The sequence below is a fragment of the Rousettus aegyptiacus genome, unplaced genomic scaffold, assembly GCF_014176215.1.
Source record: "Rousettus aegyptiacus isolate mRouAeg1 unplaced genomic scaffold, mRouAeg1.p scaffold_m13_p_2, whole genome shotgun sequence".
Classification (NCBI taxonomy): domain Eukaryota; kingdom Metazoa; phylum Chordata; class Mammalia; order Chiroptera; family Pteropodidae; genus Rousettus; species Rousettus aegyptiacus.
The window spans coordinates 147,239,511-147,260,729 of NW_023416295.1; the positions used below are offsets into that span (position 1 = coordinate 147,239,511).

The window sequence follows — 21,219 nt, forward strand, 5'->3', positions numbered from 1 at the left end:
GTCTTCTAATTGAATAAGCCAGTGTATAATTCTCATGTTTAAATCTCTCTGACAACTTTTCAATACAATTAGAATAAACTTCCAAGTCTTTCTTGTAACCTAAAGGGTCTATTACCTGGACCATGTTAGCTCTCTCTTCCTCACACACTGTTAATCTTGTATGTGTCAAGCATGGTCCGCTTCAGGGCCTTTACCTTTGCTATCTTGCCTAGATTGCTCTGTACCTATTCTTATATCGGTATGACTTGTACCTTCATTCTTTTTTTCAGGTCTTTTAACATGACTTCCAAAATACAATAGTTGTCCCCTCCCCCAATCTATAGCCTTACTCTGATTTATTTTTCTTTCTAATGTTTAACACCTTTTCTATTTTATATATTTAGGAGCTTATTTATTTATTAGGTTTTCTTCTACATGCATCCAGTTCTCCATCCCCTGACCTCACTGGAAGCTAATAAAATTAGGGCCTTCATCGCTTCGTTCACAGTTCTGTCCTCAGCATCTAGAATTGTGCCTGGCACATAATGAATATATATTGAATGACTGAATAGTATCAATACTGTTTAGTCTAGTTTTAACGCTATCCTTATAACATAAGAGCTGGAAAATCATTAATAGAGTGAAGTTTATATTTGTTTTACAGTCTATTTCACAAAAGTTTCCTTTTGGTAAAATCAAAGGCTAGTGAAAGATTAATAAATGTTTTTGACAAATGGTGATATTAATCTTAACCACTTTCTCTAAAAGATAAAATATAGATGTTATCAATGATGGAGCAATGATATCTCTAAAACCCTCTTTCTCTTCATGAAAGATTTTAAATTAAGAAGCTAAAACTTATTGAGATGCAAGATAACATGAAGTTTGGAGATGATTTTTCTGTAAGTTAATATCTGTAATTTGGCAAATATAGAGGACTTCTCCTTTTGAGTAGACATTAATTTATAGTAAGGTGGAGCTATATCTGTGGAATAAATTAGCATAAATATTTGAGAAGATTTGGAGTCAGAGTAGAATTTAAACAACTGTAGACTCAGTCTACAGATCTATATTCATTTTAATAAAAGTTAGTACATTTGTTTTTTCCCTTCCAGGTATGCTATTGACTAACAGTGACTTATGGTCAATACCTAGGTCTTAAAAGTATAATTAGATGTTAACCCAGGCCATTATATTATAATATATATATATTATATATATATAATATATATATATATTTAAGACCTACATTCAAGTATTTATGTTTTCAATTTTAAGTGACCAAATAATTAATTTTACCAATAGGGCTTGTATTATATGATTCCTTCCTAACCCTTTAATTTTATCTTCTGTCATTTCTCTCTTACTCAGTATGTTCCAACCAACTGGCTTGTTTTTATTTCTCAAACACACCAGCCCTTTCCTGCATAGGATTAGACCTGTAAAGTTCTACATTTGACTAACTTTACCTTATTCTTTTGACCTTTAGATTAAAAATCACTTTTTTTTTTGAGAGATACTCTCTGAGTCCTCTTCTTCACAGCTCTTCACCTCAATCCAAAATTATGTATTCCTTATTATTCCCTTTAATAGACTTCTTTTTCCTTATGAATACTAATGACAATATATAATTGTCTTTATTTTTAAGCTATTTTACATAATTTTTTCCTGTCATACTCTAAACTATATGGAAATAAATACTTTATCTGTTTTATTTACCATAGAACATTCTTCATCAAATATTTCATTAAATATGTTCAATGAGTGAAGAAAAGAATGTTCTGCTCATATATTTTTCTCTGTTCTATGAAGGTATTTGAGAGACTAGGTCAATAGCCATTCTGTGGGTGGATTAAAAGCTTTGAAATATCACAATCTCTGTATTAAACAATCTGTTTTCCAAATGTTTTCTTTCAATAAAATCATAGGTGATTCACTCTGATAGGCTCATTAGGGAGCAAGGCATATCAAAAGTAGGAGTTCTTTTAGAATCACAACAGGGATTCTTTTAGGACTTAGGTGACTGCCAATCAGTCTATGCTTTAATATTCTTAGTAAAAGGAGAAAAAATGGAATCAAGATTTTGTAATGTAAGAATCAGAAGCAAAGTTATTATTAATTATGGCATTGAAGTATCACAATAATCCTTAGATAAAATATGAATTTGGATTCTAAATATATTATGGAAAAATATATACATTATTAGATATGTTTATAGTCTAATATACATAAAAATGCTTTAAAAATTACTCACTTAAAAAGCAGCATGATAGTTGAGGCAGTTCCCAATGCAGATGTAAAAGAATTCAGGATTTGAAATACTATAAAAATATAAAATTTTTTCATACACCCATCATCTCTTGGGCATGCACCCAAATATGCTGAGTTATTTCTGTTCTGGAAACCAGTTGCTTCCACACAACTACAGTTATGAAACACCTAAAAAATAGTTTTTGAAATATTACAGAGTATATTTGTAAAATATGACTAGGCTATAAATATAGTCTATAATATTTAAAGTAGTTTCATTCTGCAAAGCTAAAATATTTACAGTTTTTATAGAAAAAAATTCTAAAAATATAGTTGCTTAATAGTTGAAAAGTAAAACAGTTTATTGGTTCCTTTCTAGACAAGAAAATGTAATTCACTATTCACACTTAATTTATCCATGATTTAAAAATTAGGAAAGTAGAGAAGAAGTTAATATCTGAAACTGTATGTAATTTTCTCAATATAAATTATTTAATATTTCTTTCCCACTCACTTTTACTTTCTGTAACACATCTACTTATTCTCTTTAATAGTCTCTACTAAGTGTCAGGGCTAGTTCTCCAGAGGGGATTACCCAGGGAATCTAGAAAATATAGTAGCATGAGAGGAGCCAAAACCTGAGACTAGAGATACCCATTGAAGTAGGGCAGAGTCCAGGGGAAAAGAGGCCAGGCAGTAGTTCTGGAATTCTACTTTGACCAGCAAACTCAACATTCAAGAGCAAAATGACAGCTTATAAAATAGATGATGTTATTATCAGAGAGGTTCAACTCAACAGGATATCCTAACAATTAGAGCACAGAAACAGATGATTTTAGAGATTAATTTGGCAGCAACTTTACATGGATAGGCAGCTTTAATAAATTCTGTTCTGCATCTAAGCTAAACTAAGGTTTAAGGAAAGTTTAAACCTCTTAGTGCTAAAGACTAATTACTGAATAATTGAGGACGAATTTGAATCCATTCTTATCTGATGACAAAAATTTACCTTTTCACAAGGAAAATATGGAGGAGTCATTTATGTAGCAAACCTATTGGCTAATAAAACCAAATTTAGGTATAAAGAATATCATTTGGAATGATTAAGAATGATTTATTATTATAGATTTGGTTAAGAAATTCTCCAATACTCCCCAAATGGTATCATGGCCCAAAACTAAGAAGGTAATGTCACCATACTAACCAGAGATCTCTTTAGGATTCTGACATCATGTCTCTCCCAAGCCTTCACTAATGGACAAAATGGAACCATGAATTAAATGGGGGCACTCTCAGTCAGAGGATTAAATGGGGAACTTTTAGGGCGATGTGGGTTTTATGTATAGCCCTTGGATTATATTTGTGCAAATTTATGGCTTAGTTTCAAAGAACCTAGGTGCTTTATTCTTCACAGTTTTTGTCGCTCTTCAATAATACAATTAAAAGAACTATGGGCAAGAAAAAGATTAAAATTTTGAAAATCAAAGACAGAAGGGTGTGGAAGAGAGGAATAATCATAGCTGATTATGTTGCCAATGTTAGTGATAGAAAAAGGGCCCAGGAAATGGCTCCCCACCTTTGTGAGATAGTCAATGGATTGGAGGTACAATAGAGAACACTATACCTGATCCCCTACTCTTGGAAGTTACCCAAGGGATTGGGGAGAACTCATAGTTTTCATGGAAGAAAACATTTTGAGTGAAGAAGGAAATGGTATTTCTATGGGCAATGTTAGCCATAGGTAAGCAGAATACCAAGTTATCTTTTAGAAGAATAGTGTCAGTTTTGGAGAAATCAAAATTAGAAGGTAAGAATTGGACAGTCAAGTGAACTGAAGCCTTGATAATTTTTGGAAAGTTAAAAGGATAGTGAGCCTAGGGGTAAACTTATCTGTATGAAAAATTACATATACGTAGTTTTCCTAGAAAGGTAGGTAGTGTTGACAAAGAGCAGGCTCAGGAATATTCCCTAAATTCTGAAGGGTAAAATACCTCCAACTTAATGGAAATCATACCCGTTAGTCCAATGAGATGATTTTTAGAGATCGTAAATGCATTTAAATTCCAAAATGTTAAATCATAAACTCAAAGAGAAAATATGGGAGTAATCTCAAATGAGAATTCAAGCAACAGAAAAATCTATTTGTGTCCCAAGTTAGATTCAATTTAATTTTTGTATAAATTTTATAAAATCCAAGGTAGATTTTATATGAGGCTCTGTTTGAGCAGCATCACAGCCATCACAATGACAGACAATACTGTAAGTCTTTTTCTTTTATGATTTTACTAGGGACCTTAGTTATAGAAAAATTCGATAAGTATTTTTTTAATCAAATCTGTGATTTTGATTAAGGAGAGAAGAGAAAAAAAACTAATACTCACCATAGATTTTTTTTTGCCACTTGAAGATTTACATCCTGCTAGACAAGGTGACATGTAAGTAATTCCATTGTCCCCACAGACTGGTTCCCACTGATTTTCATCACAATTGCAGTCTGAGTTGCAATAAGAAAGTGGTACATTTATATGAGATGCCACGGGATTATTTCTGGAAATATAGGATAGATAGATATATATCAAAAAGAGAGAGAGAGAGAGAGAGAGAGAGAGAGAGAGAGAGAGAGAGAGAGAGAGAGGAGCAGATGGAAAAGGAGGAGGAAGAGGGGAAATGAAAGGAAGAGAAAGAAAGAGAATGGAAGGAGAGAGGAGGGAGAGAAGGGAAGAGAGATGAGGAGAACAGAAAGAAGGGAAAGGGCTGTCTTTTAATTAGATAGAAAAATTTGATTAGTGAAGCCAAAATGGCAAAAAAAAATTTAGGGTTTATTCACCCTCCATCTTTACCCAGGCATGATTTATGATCCAAGTAAAGTAAAACAAGAAAAAGAAACCAAAGAGAATAGGTAAGACTTAGACAAGAGTTCTTTGAGACTCTATCAAGAAATTACTCATTAAATTGCTTATTCATTATTTGTGACTCAGTTTCTTTTCAGCAATGTCTAATGGCATTAAATAAAGGTTCTTTCCAGTTCCATGTAAAGTCCCGTAAATTTGTGAATGTTATTTAACTAATTTGAATTTAAAAATCTATTTTTCACTAGATAAGAAAAAAATTCAACATGCTTAAAGCAGAATCCCTAAGGATCACTTTTTAAAAATCAAGAAAAGTAAAATTAGTTGAAAAAAATTAAAATATTCCATATAATTTTAAATGAAACTGCAATATAATTTATAATGAATTACTGTAAAACATAATTATGTTATGAAATATAATAAATATAATCTTAAAACATAGCTAAAATTATAAAATGGATTGGATGTATAGTTAGCTTTCTGATTATAAATTTTTAAAATTATCTTTCATTTTTGGTAAAATCTTGATAATAATTGAAGATTTATAAATTATCTTTGAATGAGTAGTAATTTACATAAAGAAAAAAGTAGATTCAGAAATTCTATTATTAATAATTTTACTAAAAGGCATCTAATACCTAATTCTGCTTGGGGACATACAACTACGAGTAGTTAAGTTTAATGATTAATGTCCAGACATTGCAATCAGAAACTCCTGTGTTCACATTAGTTCTGCCACATCATATAAATGTAACTACTCTTTCTAAAATCAATTTTGCCATTTGTAAGTCATAGATAATAACATCAACCTCATAGAAATTTTTTTGTAAAAAAATTAATTTGAAAGTCCTCAACTTCTTGTCATCAGTAGCCCTTCACACTGAAAAGTATTGAGAGTCCCAAAGATTTTTTTGTTCAAATAAGTTATATCTGTTGATGGATACTCTATTAGAAGTAAATGCAAGAAAATTTTAATGCATGAGATTACACAAGCACACGTCATTAGCCATCAGACTGATGCTATCATCGCATATCTTATATCCTTCGAAAATATTACTATACACTCATAGAAAATGAAAATGAAAAATGAAAATACTGTTTGGGTATTATTATAAAATAGTTTATAATTTGTTGACACTCTGATAAACTCTTAGGAATCTCTATAGACCCTCAGACCACATTCTGAGAACTTCCGCATTAGTTATACTTTAAAAACTTACCCCAATGATCAGCATTTCATAAATACTGAATACATTTATTCTGTTGTTTGCTATTATTATACTAAGAATTCCACGAGGGCACTGATGTATCCTATATATCTTCTTGACTTTTAAGGAGACACTCGGTAAAATTTTACTGATTAAAAAAAATCCCAAAGAGCTCTAGCTGCCTTCTTTTGGATAGATGGAACAGTTGTACTTAATAAGGAACTGGCTAAAGACTAAAGACTGCCCTGACAACCAGAGAACCCTTGAACCAATAATGTAATACAGCATCAGTCTGGAGGCATTCTATGACTTCAAACAAGTCATGGTTTCTCTGGGTCTCTAATAAAGAAAGAAGATATAAGAGATTTGGGCTGCAAGGTTTCTAAAGTTCTTTTACCTCTAAAATTCAATGATCTAGATACTCTATAGTTTGGTTTACCAGAGTGGGACATGCTGGATAAAAGTAACAATAGTCAGCATAAGGAGGAAGTTAGGAGATAATTCAAGACTAGGTTAGGTTGGAAATGTGGGAAGATTTGACAAGTTAAAATTGACACCTTATAGGATCCAGAGTTTAAAAGATCAGAGTCAACAAAAAGCAGCAGTAAGGAGCATGGTTACTGAACTGTGATTCCAGGATCTTTGCTTGTTGCTTCAATGTAAACGAACCTTCCTAAGCTCAAGTTGTTGAATGTATTCAGATGAGAACTCTGCACAGGAATCTTGCCTTTATTTGGGATAGAGACCATAGTACTAGGGATACTTCACAATACTTGATAATGATAAAAATTAAAGGTTTTCTAGAGTCTGAAATGCAATTATAGATAGACTATTTATCAATTCTACTGTTAATAAAGACAATACAAGAAGAAATAATATTAGTTTGAAGAAAAGGAAAACTTTGTAGTACAATGTAAGAAAATGTTTTTTTCTAGACATAGTTGTTAAACATCAAAATCAACTGGATAAAGACCATTCAGTCACATTTGGAAAATGCTATTCCTATTCCTCTCATGATCCATTTAAGGTTATAACGATTAAGACTAAGAGTTTTGGAGTTGAAAACCCCAAATTTGAGTCAGAATCTTAACATTGCTAGCCATGTGATCTGAGTAACTAAGCCTTTCTCTATCTATAAAATGCGATTAAGAGTATCCATCACTCTTTGTAAGGACCCCATAGATAATAACTATTATTACAACCTAGGTAGCTTTTTATAAAGGGAAAAATAAAAAGAGAGTGTTTTGAAATCCTAAGAAATGGATGTTTTAAGAATTTGTAAGTTGAAATTTTTCTCAGTTAAAAGAAAGTTTAGTTAAAGTTGCCATCTGTCCTGTTTTCCTTACAGTCATTTACATTAAATTGTTTATACATTGTGCAGCTGATATATGAATATATACAAACCCATCATAGTTCAAGGTAAGGCCAGCAACCGATTTGCTTTCACAAATTAGTGTAAAATTAAATTGGAACAAAAAGGAGGACAATATATGGATAAAAAACAAATATTTGGCAATTCCAAGCAAGGTAAGTTTGAATTTTTTAATGATATATCCTCCTATAAACATTCCAGTTGCAAGAGTCGGTATGGTTATACAACCTAGAAATAAAAGAAAAATTTCATTATATACATATAATTATTCTGAAATGTCTTTCAACATGAAACACACTGTATATCAACCAAATTCATCCAATCTTATTAATTATTAAGTAGAAAACTTTCAGGCCAGAATAGAGGTAAGGGACCAGTTGTACCACATAAGAAAAATAAAAATAGATTTTTTCCTGCCAATGCTGAAGGCTTAGTTTCCCCAATAGCAAAAATCAGTGACTGAGAATATTTGTATGTCTGAATAGATGGTTTTACGGGGCGGTTTTTTTTTTTTTTCTTCTGGAAAATACAGCAAAATATCATCTTCCTGCCTATAAAACTTTCACCCTGCCATCTGAAATCCTTTATAGTTCCTCAAAATGAAGAATTCCAGTCTTAAAACTTTTTCTAAATTTTCCCAGAACTTTAGAAATGAATACTTAAATATCTCTTCTTGATTCATCCATACGTGCATATACCTGAAGTGATAAACAGTCCCTATATAGTTAAAAATGATTAACCCTTTTTATAATTTTTCCATTTCATTGTCCTACAAGAGTTATTAAAGATTAAGACCCTTCTAACGACAACAACAAAAAATTCAGGCTGGGAACCTTATTGGGAGTCAAATTTAACTATTGCTGTTTAAACTTTTATCTTAAGTTCAATGAGAGCATTATACAGAATTATTATTTTCTTATTTACTTCTGACCTACTCACATACCACTTGATAAATTCAATTTAGTTTATCAAATATTTATTAATTTTCTACAATGTGCTGGGCACTGTACTGGGTAATGTACTGCTGTTAAGAATTTTATATTATACTGGGTGCAGGGAAAGAATGATGTAAGAAAACCTTTCCTTCATAAGCAAGTCTCATGGCATTGGAAATAGATATTGGAGCCAAAAAATCTCTCTATGATATGATTTTTGTTTTGAATTATGTAGACATCAATGATGTGTTTAAATTGATTTTCCTTTGGATAACATAAATGTTTTATTTTCTCTAAGTATCTAGGTCCTGAATCAAAGTTAATGAATTATGGAAATATAATAATTACATTATAAAAAGATTTGTCTCTGATCTCATCTAGCACTAAATTATAAGATCTAATTAGCAAATACAATGTCTAAATATTTTATTCACGCACAGTTTCTCTTCGGGAATTCATCTCATCAAAAATAATGTAAGATATAACTTCAAATACAGTATGATAATATCAGAAGATTGTCAAATTTGGTAAGATTTGCAAAAGAATAAATTAAAATTACATTAACTAAAATATGAAATCACCTTCACAACAAAATGTCATTTGGAACTCAATTACTTGGTTATATATTTCTCATTAAACAAATGTAAACAATATGTCTTACCAATCACAGTGTTAGCCTCAGATGCTGACTGATCGTACTGTTGTTCTATGTATTTTAAGACATAAGTAATAGCACCAATAAAGCCACTGGATTGTATCAATGACAAAACCAAAAATAAAACATATAGGGGATTGGTAAGAATGCTTTTTAAGGACTGGAAAAAACCTACAAAAACATAAATGTAAAGAAATTATAATAACACAGCTTAAATATATAGTAGTATCTTAATCTTATAAGTTACATAAGATTTAAAATTACATAAATGCATAACACATAAAATCAGAATACCCTATAATCCTATCAACAGTTTTTTCATATACTTCTTCATTTTTTCCATATCACATTAACATTTATTTAGTTTATTTTACTCCAAAATGGGATCATACATGCATACTGTTTTGCAACTTGTTTTGTTCACTTTGTATTGGATTATTTTTACCACTCTACCATACAATTACATACATCATTAATTAATTTATTAATTTATTCAATAAATATTTGGTTTTCAATTGGGTACCAGGCAATATTCTAGGTGCTCAAGAAACAAAAGTGAGTAAGACATGCAATGTCACTTATTTATTGGCACTTAATAATATAATTATTATATTAATAATATAATTATGAAGTAGAAAATTACCTTACAGACAGTATAATCTAAAGCTCATAGAAATAAGGAGACTAAGGTTCAGAAATCATAAAGATCAATTTGGTACCAGGATACAGATCTCTTGTTTCCTGGTGTATATCTTTTCTACCATAAAATACTGCCTCAGTAAAGCTGGCAATATTATAAATTACCTTTCTTAAGGTTTAAGGAGAAGCCAAGAATAATAATACTATGTTTCAGAGGACATCTTGACAATAGTGCAACAATCTATAAATAAATGTGTAACAAATTCATAACTTCTGTTTGTGGCAAGAATTATGTTATGTGGATCTGTGACCAACAGGTCAACCAACCACCCATATGGGAATTGAAAGGAGCTACTCAGAAAAACAGGAGGAATTATCAGTCTAGAAAGACAGAACCAGATACGGTTATTGAGAGAGGGATGACACGAACTTTGAAAGATCTTGTTCTGTAGATATCTCTAAAAGTTTTAATTAGATATGGTCAGAATCAAACCTTCCATCCAATGGCAATTAAGAAGTTTTATCTGCTTATAATAAGAAAAGAGAGGGCAAAGACTGGAGAAGACAAAAAAAAAAAAAAGAGATAGAGAAACTTATAACAGGAATAAATAACATTTAGAATTGTTAAGCCGAAAATGCTAAACTTTTCTTCATCAAACTCCACTATCAGGAAGGACCACTGACTTGTAAGGCATTTAAAGTGAGTTGTGACATCTGATCAAAAGAAATGGAGCAGATGGGTTCACCAAACCACTAATTTTTGAGGTGGGTGCAAACTTGGATCTCGCCTAGTCTGAACTTCTACATAATCATTATCGACTATACATCCTCAATAACTGGATCGATAAACACATCAAGTGACATTAATTTGACTACCTCAGAAAGAAAATTGGTCTAATTTTGGATAATTTTCATTGTTTACAAATTGTTTTTGTAACGAACTGAAATATTTATTTTTTCTAACCAATTAGTCTTATTTCCACTCAAAAACGTATAGAACAAATCCAATATTTTTTTTTCTGACTAAATGTTCTTAATAATTTTATCTATTCCTAATATCACATAATTAAGGCCCTCTTTACTTTTCTGGCTACTATCCTACAAACACAGTTAATAATACAGATGATGTTTACAATTGTCCTGTTTTTGCATATTTATTATCTGCTACATTGTTTTCGGGCTCACAGTCAACCACATTCCTTATGGGTTTAGATAATCCATTACTTTTTAGGGATATGATTGGGTACAGTTTGAAGAGCATAGACCAAATGAAAATGCCTTGGTATGCTAATTTTAGTGTGCATGTTAAATTTCAGAACTTCTAACTCAGTGATGTGCTGGTAAATGTTTAACAACTGACTCTTGGGGAAACAAGGCCTGATTTGTAGTTTTTCCCTATCTCCATGGTAATAAATGATGGTAAATTCTCCCACGATAGCCAATTTCAAGCTACTAATGTAACTAAAAATTTAACAGCTTTGTCTCAAGAGCGAATACAAGCTTCCTCCAACATATTGTTGCTTTTGAATTACAGTGATGAGGAGGAAAATGTAACAATAAAATGAGTGAGGGGAAGAACTGCTGAGAGGGAAAACTTGGGATACATCTGAGAATCTTTAATTCTTCAACTTCAACTTTGAAAGGTCACCAAAGATTTAGCATCACTCTGCTTGGGCTTTTACTATTCCATCATATCTGTGCAGTATGAAAACTGTGCTAATGCCTCATTGTTTCCACTATTTTGCTCTGACTGCTCCTGGATCATTCTCTGGAGTATTGCTTTAAATTGTTCTCCATAGTCCTCAGAGCTTATGTTTGAAAGGGAATGGAATACCAAATGGTAGAAATTATTATTCACATGACTGACTTTGATAATCTTAATTATCACTGTTGCTTCTACTTCATTTTTTAATATTTAGGTAAGCAAACTTTGTGCTATGTGATTACCAAGGAAAAAAATCTTACTCCAATTATCTAGACAGAAACCAGCTCTGATTTCCTTCTCCTCATTCTATCTCTCCACCTAAAAATAGCTAAGTTTACCAGGTTAAAAGTACTCATTCTTCTTTATATTTAACTTTATCCTACTACTTTCACACTGCATTGCAACTGTCTGTATGCTTCTCAGGATAACCCACCAGATTGTGAATTCTTGGAAAACAGAAGCCATTTTCTATCACCAGGGCATAGTATGGTACCTGGTACTATTTGTATAAATGAAAGAGTGCATGAAATATTAGTCTTTTTAACCCTCATAGTTTACAGTATAAAATTTAGAAATGAATATATGCTCTGGTTTATAAGTAACAGATAATTTTTGCCTTAGGTTAGTTTCTCCCTGCTAAAGACCATAAACTTAATTCTATTCTCTTTAAGGAATTAGATGTGTTCAAAAAACATGGTTTAATTTTAGGAATCTTAGAAAAATAATTCAGCTAAATTTAGTGCAGAAGAAAGCTAACTCTTGGTGTTTTGAATATGACTTATTATTTGAGAATACTCATGCTTCCCTTTCACTGGGATTAAGAATTCTGAATTGACGATAACTATGAAATACTTACCAGTCATATTTTCATTAATATTTTGCCCATGGTTGGTTGAATAAGCCATTTGACTCCTTTCCTCATTTGTTTTGAGCACATGTGAACTTATTGAAACTTTCCTTTCTTTCTGTGGTTTATCCAGATTTTTGGGCAGGAAAAAAAATGGTATGGAAGAAATAATGGATAATAGTCCAGCCAAGAGAAAACCAAGCCACCAAGCACCAACCCAACGAGAGTCCTTAGGAGTTATTCTGATACTGCCTAGAATAAAGAATTAGAAGCCAGTCAAAAATTATTTCGAAATGCAATAAATGATGGGCTAAAATGGTAATGATTATTCTCCTTCAGAAATAAAGCAAGTAAACTGCATTTCATCAATTTGAAGACATTATTTTCTTTTTTCACACTTTGTCATCTCCGAAATGAGGATAAGCCTAAAATTGAATGACATCATACAATTGTTATTGTTTAGGAATCAGTCATGACATTGCTGTCATTGCCTGGGCCTGCATGAACTTGGTGGCTTTTCTGGTGATATAACTGAGCAATTGTCAGTCATCATTGAGCATTTATGCCTGCAAACCATTTAAGGACCGATTATAGAAAGTACATGAATCTTATTGTCTGAAAAATTCTACTGACACCATCTCCTGAGGTCAAGAAAGCATTAGTAATAAAATATGTACCAAAATGGAAGAAATTCTTAGAGCCAATCAAGGAGTTTCCCCCCCCACACCTCCAGAAACCCAACTCTTTGATAGCACAGAGGATGATATTAGTAAAGATATACTCACAATGAAAATCTGAGTTTAAAAGTAATCGGGAGAGTTGGACTCTAAATTTTAGTGATAATTATCTAAATACTATAGCTAAACAAATATAAATGGGCTATTTCAGTAAGTATAAAGTAAACATTCTAAGTAATAAGAAAGCACAACACACACACACACCCCATAAAAGTTTGTAGTGCAATAATGGTGCCACTACTCTTGATCTACAAGAAAACTCAGTAACATCAGAAATATTCACTTGACTTAAAACTATATAGAAATAAATTATTTATTCTATTTATTAAAGTAGTTTTCAAGCATGCACAGATCTGGTTTTAAAAATGATTTACATAATCACGTTATTCTATAATCAGCAACTCAGACAGATTTCAGAAAATTATTGGTAAAAGCAGTGACTCCATCTACATGCTATATATTCATCATCTGTCAGATATGCCATTTTGGTAACATTTTTCCTGTTCTACCACTAGTCTACATATAGGTACTAGATAAACATGGCCTGCCAAAGTGTGCTCCTTGGCTTGCACACTGTCTTAAAAATTGAAAAATTCTACAAAAAATAACTGTATTTCTGATTTTCTTAAAAAACGATTCAGAAGGTCTTGTTAATGTTGGACCCAAATTTCTGCATGAAAAGAATAGGTTGAGGCTAAGTAGCATATGTGCTTTCAGGTTTGTGTAGTGGGGTGGTTCACTGCCACCATTTCTTCCCAATTCAACTAACACGCCTGACATTTTTACACACTTACATTATTTCTTTGGCTCCTGCAGGCATCGGAGTTTAACAAAATGTACTTCATAATATATTTACATCATACTCATGACTGAATAAAAAAAAGATGTAATAAGGTCTTAACATCCAGCGATAGAAATAGAATCACCAGGAATTCTAAAATACTGTAAGCATGATATCTGACTGTAGAAAAAAGATTATGAAGCTATTATCCTAAAGATTTGAACCATTCATTTGTATACTCTTAGTGATAAAAACATGGAAGAAATTAAGATTTTGATCTCTCTGGAGAGCCAGTCAAGACATGGTGAGATAGAAAATCAGATTTGTTTATTCACAAACACTAATTATAAGTTATAAGAGCCTGGTATAGATATAAGTTGAATTTTATTTTTATTCTGGTTATTAACACATTTATTTCCTATTTGTAACTTTTGACAGATAGTAAAGGACTATTAGTGAAAGAATAAACTTAATTATTTAGAAGAATGACGTTCTGTACTTGAAAAGCATTGTCATGTCACCTTGTTCTGATTGTACTTACTCAAATCTACATATCCAACGTCCACGTATATTTTAGAAAGCTGAGATCCGAGTGTAAAGCCAAGGATTGGACCGATCATTGCTAATGAAAACAAACTACCTGAAAATATTATAAAACAATTTTATCAGATGCCAAGAATATATGGTTATTCTTCAATATGCTTTTTAAAGTAACATTATATGATATAGCTTTCCAATAATTTTTTTAAAAATACGTATAAGAATAAATTTAGAAACACTATTATCAAAGGTAGACCCAGGGAAAGTAATCATAAAATTTAATATTTTCTGTACATTACCTAAATAAAAGGAAGACTCTCCTTCTTCAGCAAAATCATCAATGTAAGAAATTCCCAAGGGTTGTATGGGGGTTTCCCCAATTCCACGAAGCATATTACCCATTAGGACATATATCCATGCATATGACTCAGATTCCCTACCTATGCAGACAAGAGAGTGTTTTATTTTAAACATTAATTTTAGCATTCCTGTTAGAATCCTAAACTTGACTACATTAACCTTTTAATTATTTTATTTAAGAAATTTTTTGCTTTTTTTCTAATTATGAGTGATTTATATTCACTTATCAATCAAAATTTGGAAATACAGAAAAGCACAAAGAAAACAAGTAAAAATGATCTGTTGAAACCTATATAATTTTATTAAGCATGTCACCTCAATAAATTTAATTTTAAAAATGATCTGTAATCCAACCACACAGAGAACCACTTCTCATGTTTGAATGTATCTACCATATGTTTAGTGTACATAATATGTTCATTATGTATTTAAATATCCAGTTCTTATTGTAATCTACTTTTATAATGCTTATGACAATTTCTCCATGTTAAGATTTTACATCACGATTTTAATGATAACAGAGTAGTATGATGAATAAAATTTTCACAATTTTTTTTTTATCAATCTCTTACTTTTTACTCACAAAATATTTCTAATTTTTCATTCTCCTAAACAGGGATGCCAGGGCTATAATAATAAATAAATCATTGTGCATCCTGATTATTCTCTTAAGATAAATCAGTAAAAGTAGAATTATTGATCTAAGGAAAATATTATGTATATTTTTGTTATTTACTATATTGAAAATTAACATTCAGAAAGAGAAATTTATACACCCTCAGTAATACATATTATGTGTCTTTTTCCTCTATCTCATTTATTCTTATTTTTAATCTTTTCCTATCTGATATGCAGAAAAATCTTTAATTAGTGTTATAATTTATAATTAATTTTACATTCGATCTGTGTTCTAATAGGTAAGATTTTTTTAATTGCTGTAATAATTTTCATTTTTCATAGTTAAGTTTCTACATATTTATGCCATTTCCCTCTTATTTTAAATGCATAATCTTAACTATTTCCTTCCAAAATACTCTTCTTTTTATTACTTCCAAAACACTTTTTGTATAATATAAATACTATAGTAAGCTGAAAATTTTTCTATTTATTTTAATTTTGCTAATGAATAGCAAAATAATTTTTATAGTTGTAATTATAATAATATATTTTAAAATATTTATCAGTGATGTTAATATTCACTAATGTTAATTCAATATTTACCTTTTCCCGGTATCTCAGGTGATGTTTTATTGAGTAACAAAGTTTGATTAATTAAACAGGTTGATAAGCTTGATGTTGAATTCTCTGATGGATTATCATAGTTTTCTTTAGAATACCTATAACTGTAAGAATATCACTAGATTTAAAACTTTGGTTGTCTACTGAATATTTTTACTTTTCCCAGAAATACGGAGGAATTTTCCACTTTATTTGCACCATTCTCTTTTCCAAATTATCAGACTCCTCTTTTGTCAATTTCCCAAACTGTATTTTAGGAGAGGTGATGGATGAAAATGAGAGTGTTCACTCAGAAATATCATCAATACACCCCAGACAATGTGGGCTATCTATCATGTAACTATCATCCTAGTAGTGCTTAGATCATGCTCAAGATATGAAATACCTTGGTTTTTTGCTTTTAAAAAACACCAACTGTATCTATCCATCTCTTTGAATTATCTTCAAAGCTGATCACAATCTAAACCATCTGATAAACTTTATAATAACATTTAATAAAATTTAGAGCAGTGTTTTCCAAATCAATCTATAATGTACACCAATTCATCTATATTTTCTATTAACAATCTGTCTGATTTTCTTTCATGGACACACACACACACACATATACACACACAATCATAAGCCTGACTGTTTAAAACTTAGCTTAAGAAGCTCTAATCCATTTCAGTTTAGTGAAGATCTTAATAGGAACAACAGAGATAGCACTAGAATAAGGACTAATGCTGACATGCAAAAACACTGAGGTACCTCATGAGCTCCAAGGGCAGCATACTGTATGCCAGGCATTATACTCGGCTTCAAAGATTTTGTAGTTAGGGAATTTTGCACTTTCTAAGATAAATATGTATGATAAAAGTTGTAAGTTTAATAAACTGGGTCCTGAGTTGTTGCAAAGAAAAAAAAGATGATCAGCTTTACTTGAGGCAGAGAAGGGGGTGGACTAGAGAAAACCTCCCTTCGAAGATGACATATGAGATGAATCTTAAAGATGGATAGAAGTTTAATAGGTAGACAGAGCAGAAAATATATTCACGATTGTAAGAAACACCATGTGCAAAGGTATGACATATTAAGATGTATTTGAAAAATTGCAGGCCTAGAGTGTGAAGGGCAATATAAGATAAAGTTAGGAAGATAGCTAAAGACCAAATCAATGAGCAAACTATATATGTAAATAGGTTAAGATATAAATCCATAGGCAAGAGACATTCAATATTTTTTACTGTAACCAACAGTAAGAAACACATTTTGCATCACAATACATACATATGAGTGTGCACACACACATTTGCAAATATATGTACAATCAAAACAAAACTTTCACAGAACAATATTTGTTCCCATTCACGTTGTATATTCTTCTGTTCCATTTTATTTTCTTTTATCCCATCTGATTAAAAAATTGTTAGTCTCAATAATCTGAATCAATTTTTTAGTACACTAGTGGTTTAGAATTTGAAGTTTAAAAAACATTTCTTCAAAAAATTGGGACTTTTAAGCAGTAGTAAAATAATTAGATTTGTATTTTAAAATAAATACTCTAGTACAGAGTATGAGTGAGAATGGAGGTTAGACTTGAGGGAAAATGTCCAGGCCAGAGACGAGGGGAGCCTCAATTAGGTTAGGGATAGTCGAGATAAAAGGAGGGTGAAACTTTGACAGATAGGAAATAGAATAAGCAAAATTTGGTGACCACTGGTCTTCTGTGTTGAAGTAAAACATGGGTCTAGGATGAGGCCCTTGACTTTAGTTTGAGTTTCTTTGTGGGTAAATGAATCATTATTGAAAAGTGAAAGTGAAAAATCTGAGCTGATTTTGGCACAGGGATGAATCGGTTTTGAATATATGGATGAGAAATCCTTGTAAGATGTTAGGTTGCAGATATCCATGAAGTGGTTAATTATAGAGATCTTAAATGTAATAAAATGTCACCATGTATAGGTGATAGCTGCATGTAATGCATATGTTTCATGCAAATCATCTAGAATGAGAAGTGAAGAAGATTGAAGAGAGAGCATAGGAGAACTGACACTATGACAGCAGCAGAAAAGGATGGGCATGATGAAGAAGTCACAAAAATAGGAAATAAATCAAGAGAGAGTTAAACAATGAAAATAAGGGCCAGTACCAGAAAGAAGAAAGTACTTATGAGAGTCAAATTATGGGGTAGTGGGGAGGAATTAATATGGTAGCCAAGGGCATGACTATTGGATTTAGCAATGCATAAGTAATTAACATCTTTAGCAGAAACTGCTCATGGTCTCTCAATATCCATTCTGCTCTCCTTCCATTGTAATAGAAGGTGGGATTTTTAGTTAGTAACATGGCAGCCTGGAATAAAGTCTATTTTTTCCAACGTCCTTATATCTGAATGTGAAATGTAATAAAGTTCTGGCCAGTGTCCAATCAATAGAAGTGTTATGCTTCTGAAAACATTTCTTAAGCCCTAGCCTCTTTGAACTCTGCTTCTTCTCGTTCTTCCCTTCTTCTACCTATCCTTTTGCCTGAAACAACATTACCAGAATTTGGACCATAAAGTTGAGGCCATACAAGGCAAAGCAATATGATAAAAAGAAGCGGTAACTTACCATCCTTGGGATAGCTGTATTAATGTTCTATATGAAAAGTAAGCTTCTATCTTATTTAAGCCATCACTATTTTACGTCTTCTGCCATTAGTATATGACTCTGTTCATAATTACACAGTGGCTTTAAGAAAAACCCATATTGCAGTACATTGAGCAGTGAAGTTTATTGAATGTAATTAAAATATTGTAGGCAAAGACATGAAGTATAAGAGTTATATTAAAAAGTCCTGGAGATCCTATTTTACATAAAACTGTAGACCTTTTTTCGTGCATTATTCAAATGCAGTGAAAGCCAGGGTGGATAAATCAATAAATTAACTATTACATAAAAAAATAAAATACTTCTACACATACTCAGTAGGTATTCTTCTCAAAATGTAACTGCTTATTTAATAATAAAATACATATAAATAAATTCTACCATTAATTTACAAGTAGATGATAATTAATGGCAGAGAACTGTTTAACACTTACTATCCCATGAAGAAATGTGGTAAAGCAGTTAAAATACATCCAATTCCCATAGTAATGCAACCAATTCCAATTATCTTTGGTCTGTGTAGTTTGGATCCAAAGTAACTCACAAATACAATCAAAAACAAATTTCCTAAAAAGAGAACAAAATTATTTTTATATGATTCATTATAGCAAACATCGACTGAGTCTAATTTTATGTACAGTTAATGGAAGGCCTCAGAATGAATACAGAGCATAGGACATGGTATCTTCCCTCAAAGACCAGTAATTTACTTGAGAAGATGAAACTCACATTAAACCACTCACTGTAAAGTTTTATGGTATTAATAATAGGTAGAATAGGTTTCAGATACAAAAAAAAGCACTTGAATTACTTGGGAATATTAGTGAAGCAAAATTTTATTGAAGAATTTAGAGTTAACTAGATTGTTTTGGAATGGAGAACAAAATTTGGAAGAAATCTTCCCAACCAAAGGGAAAGGTATTAATTCATGCATGTATTCATTCATTTCTAGTATTATTTAAATTCTAGTTAAGCACCTTCCATGGTATTAGGAGCCAGAATATAGAAAAGAATGAACCATGATATTGGTCCTCAAGGAACTTACATACCAGTGATAAAAATAGAAAAATAGAGGTGCTATTAGACCACAGAAAGGGGGAACTTAAGTTAATTAAGGGTTTCAGAAAAGTTTCCTGGAAGAAGGGCCACTTGAATTTTAATGTTGAGTATAAGTTATTTAGATTAAAAAAGGAAAGAAGAGATAAATTAGTGGTTGATAGATGGTCACAGGGATGGGGAGCACAGCTTAGGGAGTACAGTTAGCAGTAATGTAATGGCTATGTGTATAGCTAGAGGGAAGATAGAGGAATTGGGCATCATTTCATAAACTACATAAATGTTTAACCAATGTACCGTATACTTGAAAATAATTTTTTAAAATTCCAGAAAAAAATTACAGCTCTAATTAAAAAGCATAACAAAATAATCAGGGGAAATAATTGGAAAGTATTTAAATATAATTTAAAAACAAAAATAAGTAAAATTTTTATGAAATTAAAAGAAAGGCAAGTGGGACAACAGTATTCCAAGTGGAGGGAGTCAAACCTTTCTGTTCCATCAGGAGCCACAAGTATAATAACAAACAGAAAACAACCAAGAATTATTGAACATTTGATGGGTAAAAAATTAGCTTGAAATAAAAACACCAAAGTGTACTGGTAGATTAAGTAACCCATGAAAAAAACAGTTAAATAAGGAAACTAAAAAGAGGGGAAACTTAAAAAGTATCCAGTTAATATCTCTAGAGGTAAAAGAATATCTATAAAATAAGACTGGCAGACTAAAAATAATAACAATAAAGTATTGTTAGCAATTAAAAATATCATAGAAATAATGTACATATTGGGACCTGATATGATAAGATGTAAGATGGTATCAAAGAATATTTATGGAACATAAGGAAAAAAAGGTAGAATTTTAGAAAGAAAAACTTACAGGGATAAAATAGCCAGAAAATTTTATGTTCACCTTATATGTGTTCCAGAAAAAAATAGAGAGGAAAATAGAGGGAAAGAAACAAATTAAAAAATAAAAAATAAATTCCCTGAAGTAGAGGAAGTTTCAATCCTTCAGATGAAAATTTCCACATTTCTCCAGCATAAACAGTGTAAAAGAGACAGTCCCAGATATATGCTGATAAAACTTCTAAAATTTAAGAATAAAGTATAAATTCTTATCAGCGCCTGATACTTGTAATGATTTTTCATATACAACATTAGGTGTTATAAAACAGTGCATAAATGTTTTAAATGTTCTGAGAAAAAAAAAGTTTGTACTTTTAATTACATACTCAAATTATTACTTAAATATAATAGTAAAATAAATAGAGTTTCCAACAAGCAAGCGCTCAAAAAATATGTCTGGAAAAAAAACAACCACTGGAAGATACATTTTAGAAAATTTAAATATGAAACTTAAAGTCATAAAATTCAAGAAACAGTGGTAAGCAAAGAAACCAGTAAAACCTATAACCACATCCAAATAATTGCTGTT

General features: G+C 31.1%; 1 protein-coding gene across 1 annotated transcript in view; it reads right to left on the bottom strand.

The window, feature by feature from the left end:
* LOC107508568 (solute carrier organic anion transporter family member 1B3) overlaps nucleotides 1-21,219 on the bottom strand; it is a 40,733-nt gene that overhangs the window by 9,143 nt on the left and 10,371 nt on the right. The window contains exons 4-12 of the mRNA XM_016140464.2: nucleotides 19,161-19,293; nucleotides 16,079-16,200; nucleotides 14,797-14,937; nucleotides 14,499-14,597; nucleotides 12,449-12,691; nucleotides 9,255-9,419; nucleotides 7,691-7,886; nucleotides 4,611-4,776; nucleotides 2,234-2,418 (exon numbers count right to left, since the gene is read on the bottom strand). Of these exons, the coding sequence (XP_015995950.2) occupies nucleotides 2,234-2,418; nucleotides 4,611-4,776; nucleotides 7,691-7,886; nucleotides 9,255-9,419; nucleotides 12,449-12,691; nucleotides 14,499-14,597; nucleotides 14,797-14,937; nucleotides 16,079-16,200; nucleotides 19,161-19,293 (1,450 nt within the window). The remainder of the gene's footprint in view (nucleotides 1-2,233; nucleotides 2,419-4,610; nucleotides 4,777-7,690; nucleotides 7,887-9,254; nucleotides 9,420-12,448; nucleotides 12,692-14,498; nucleotides 14,598-14,796; nucleotides 14,938-16,078; nucleotides 16,201-19,160; nucleotides 19,294-21,219) is intronic.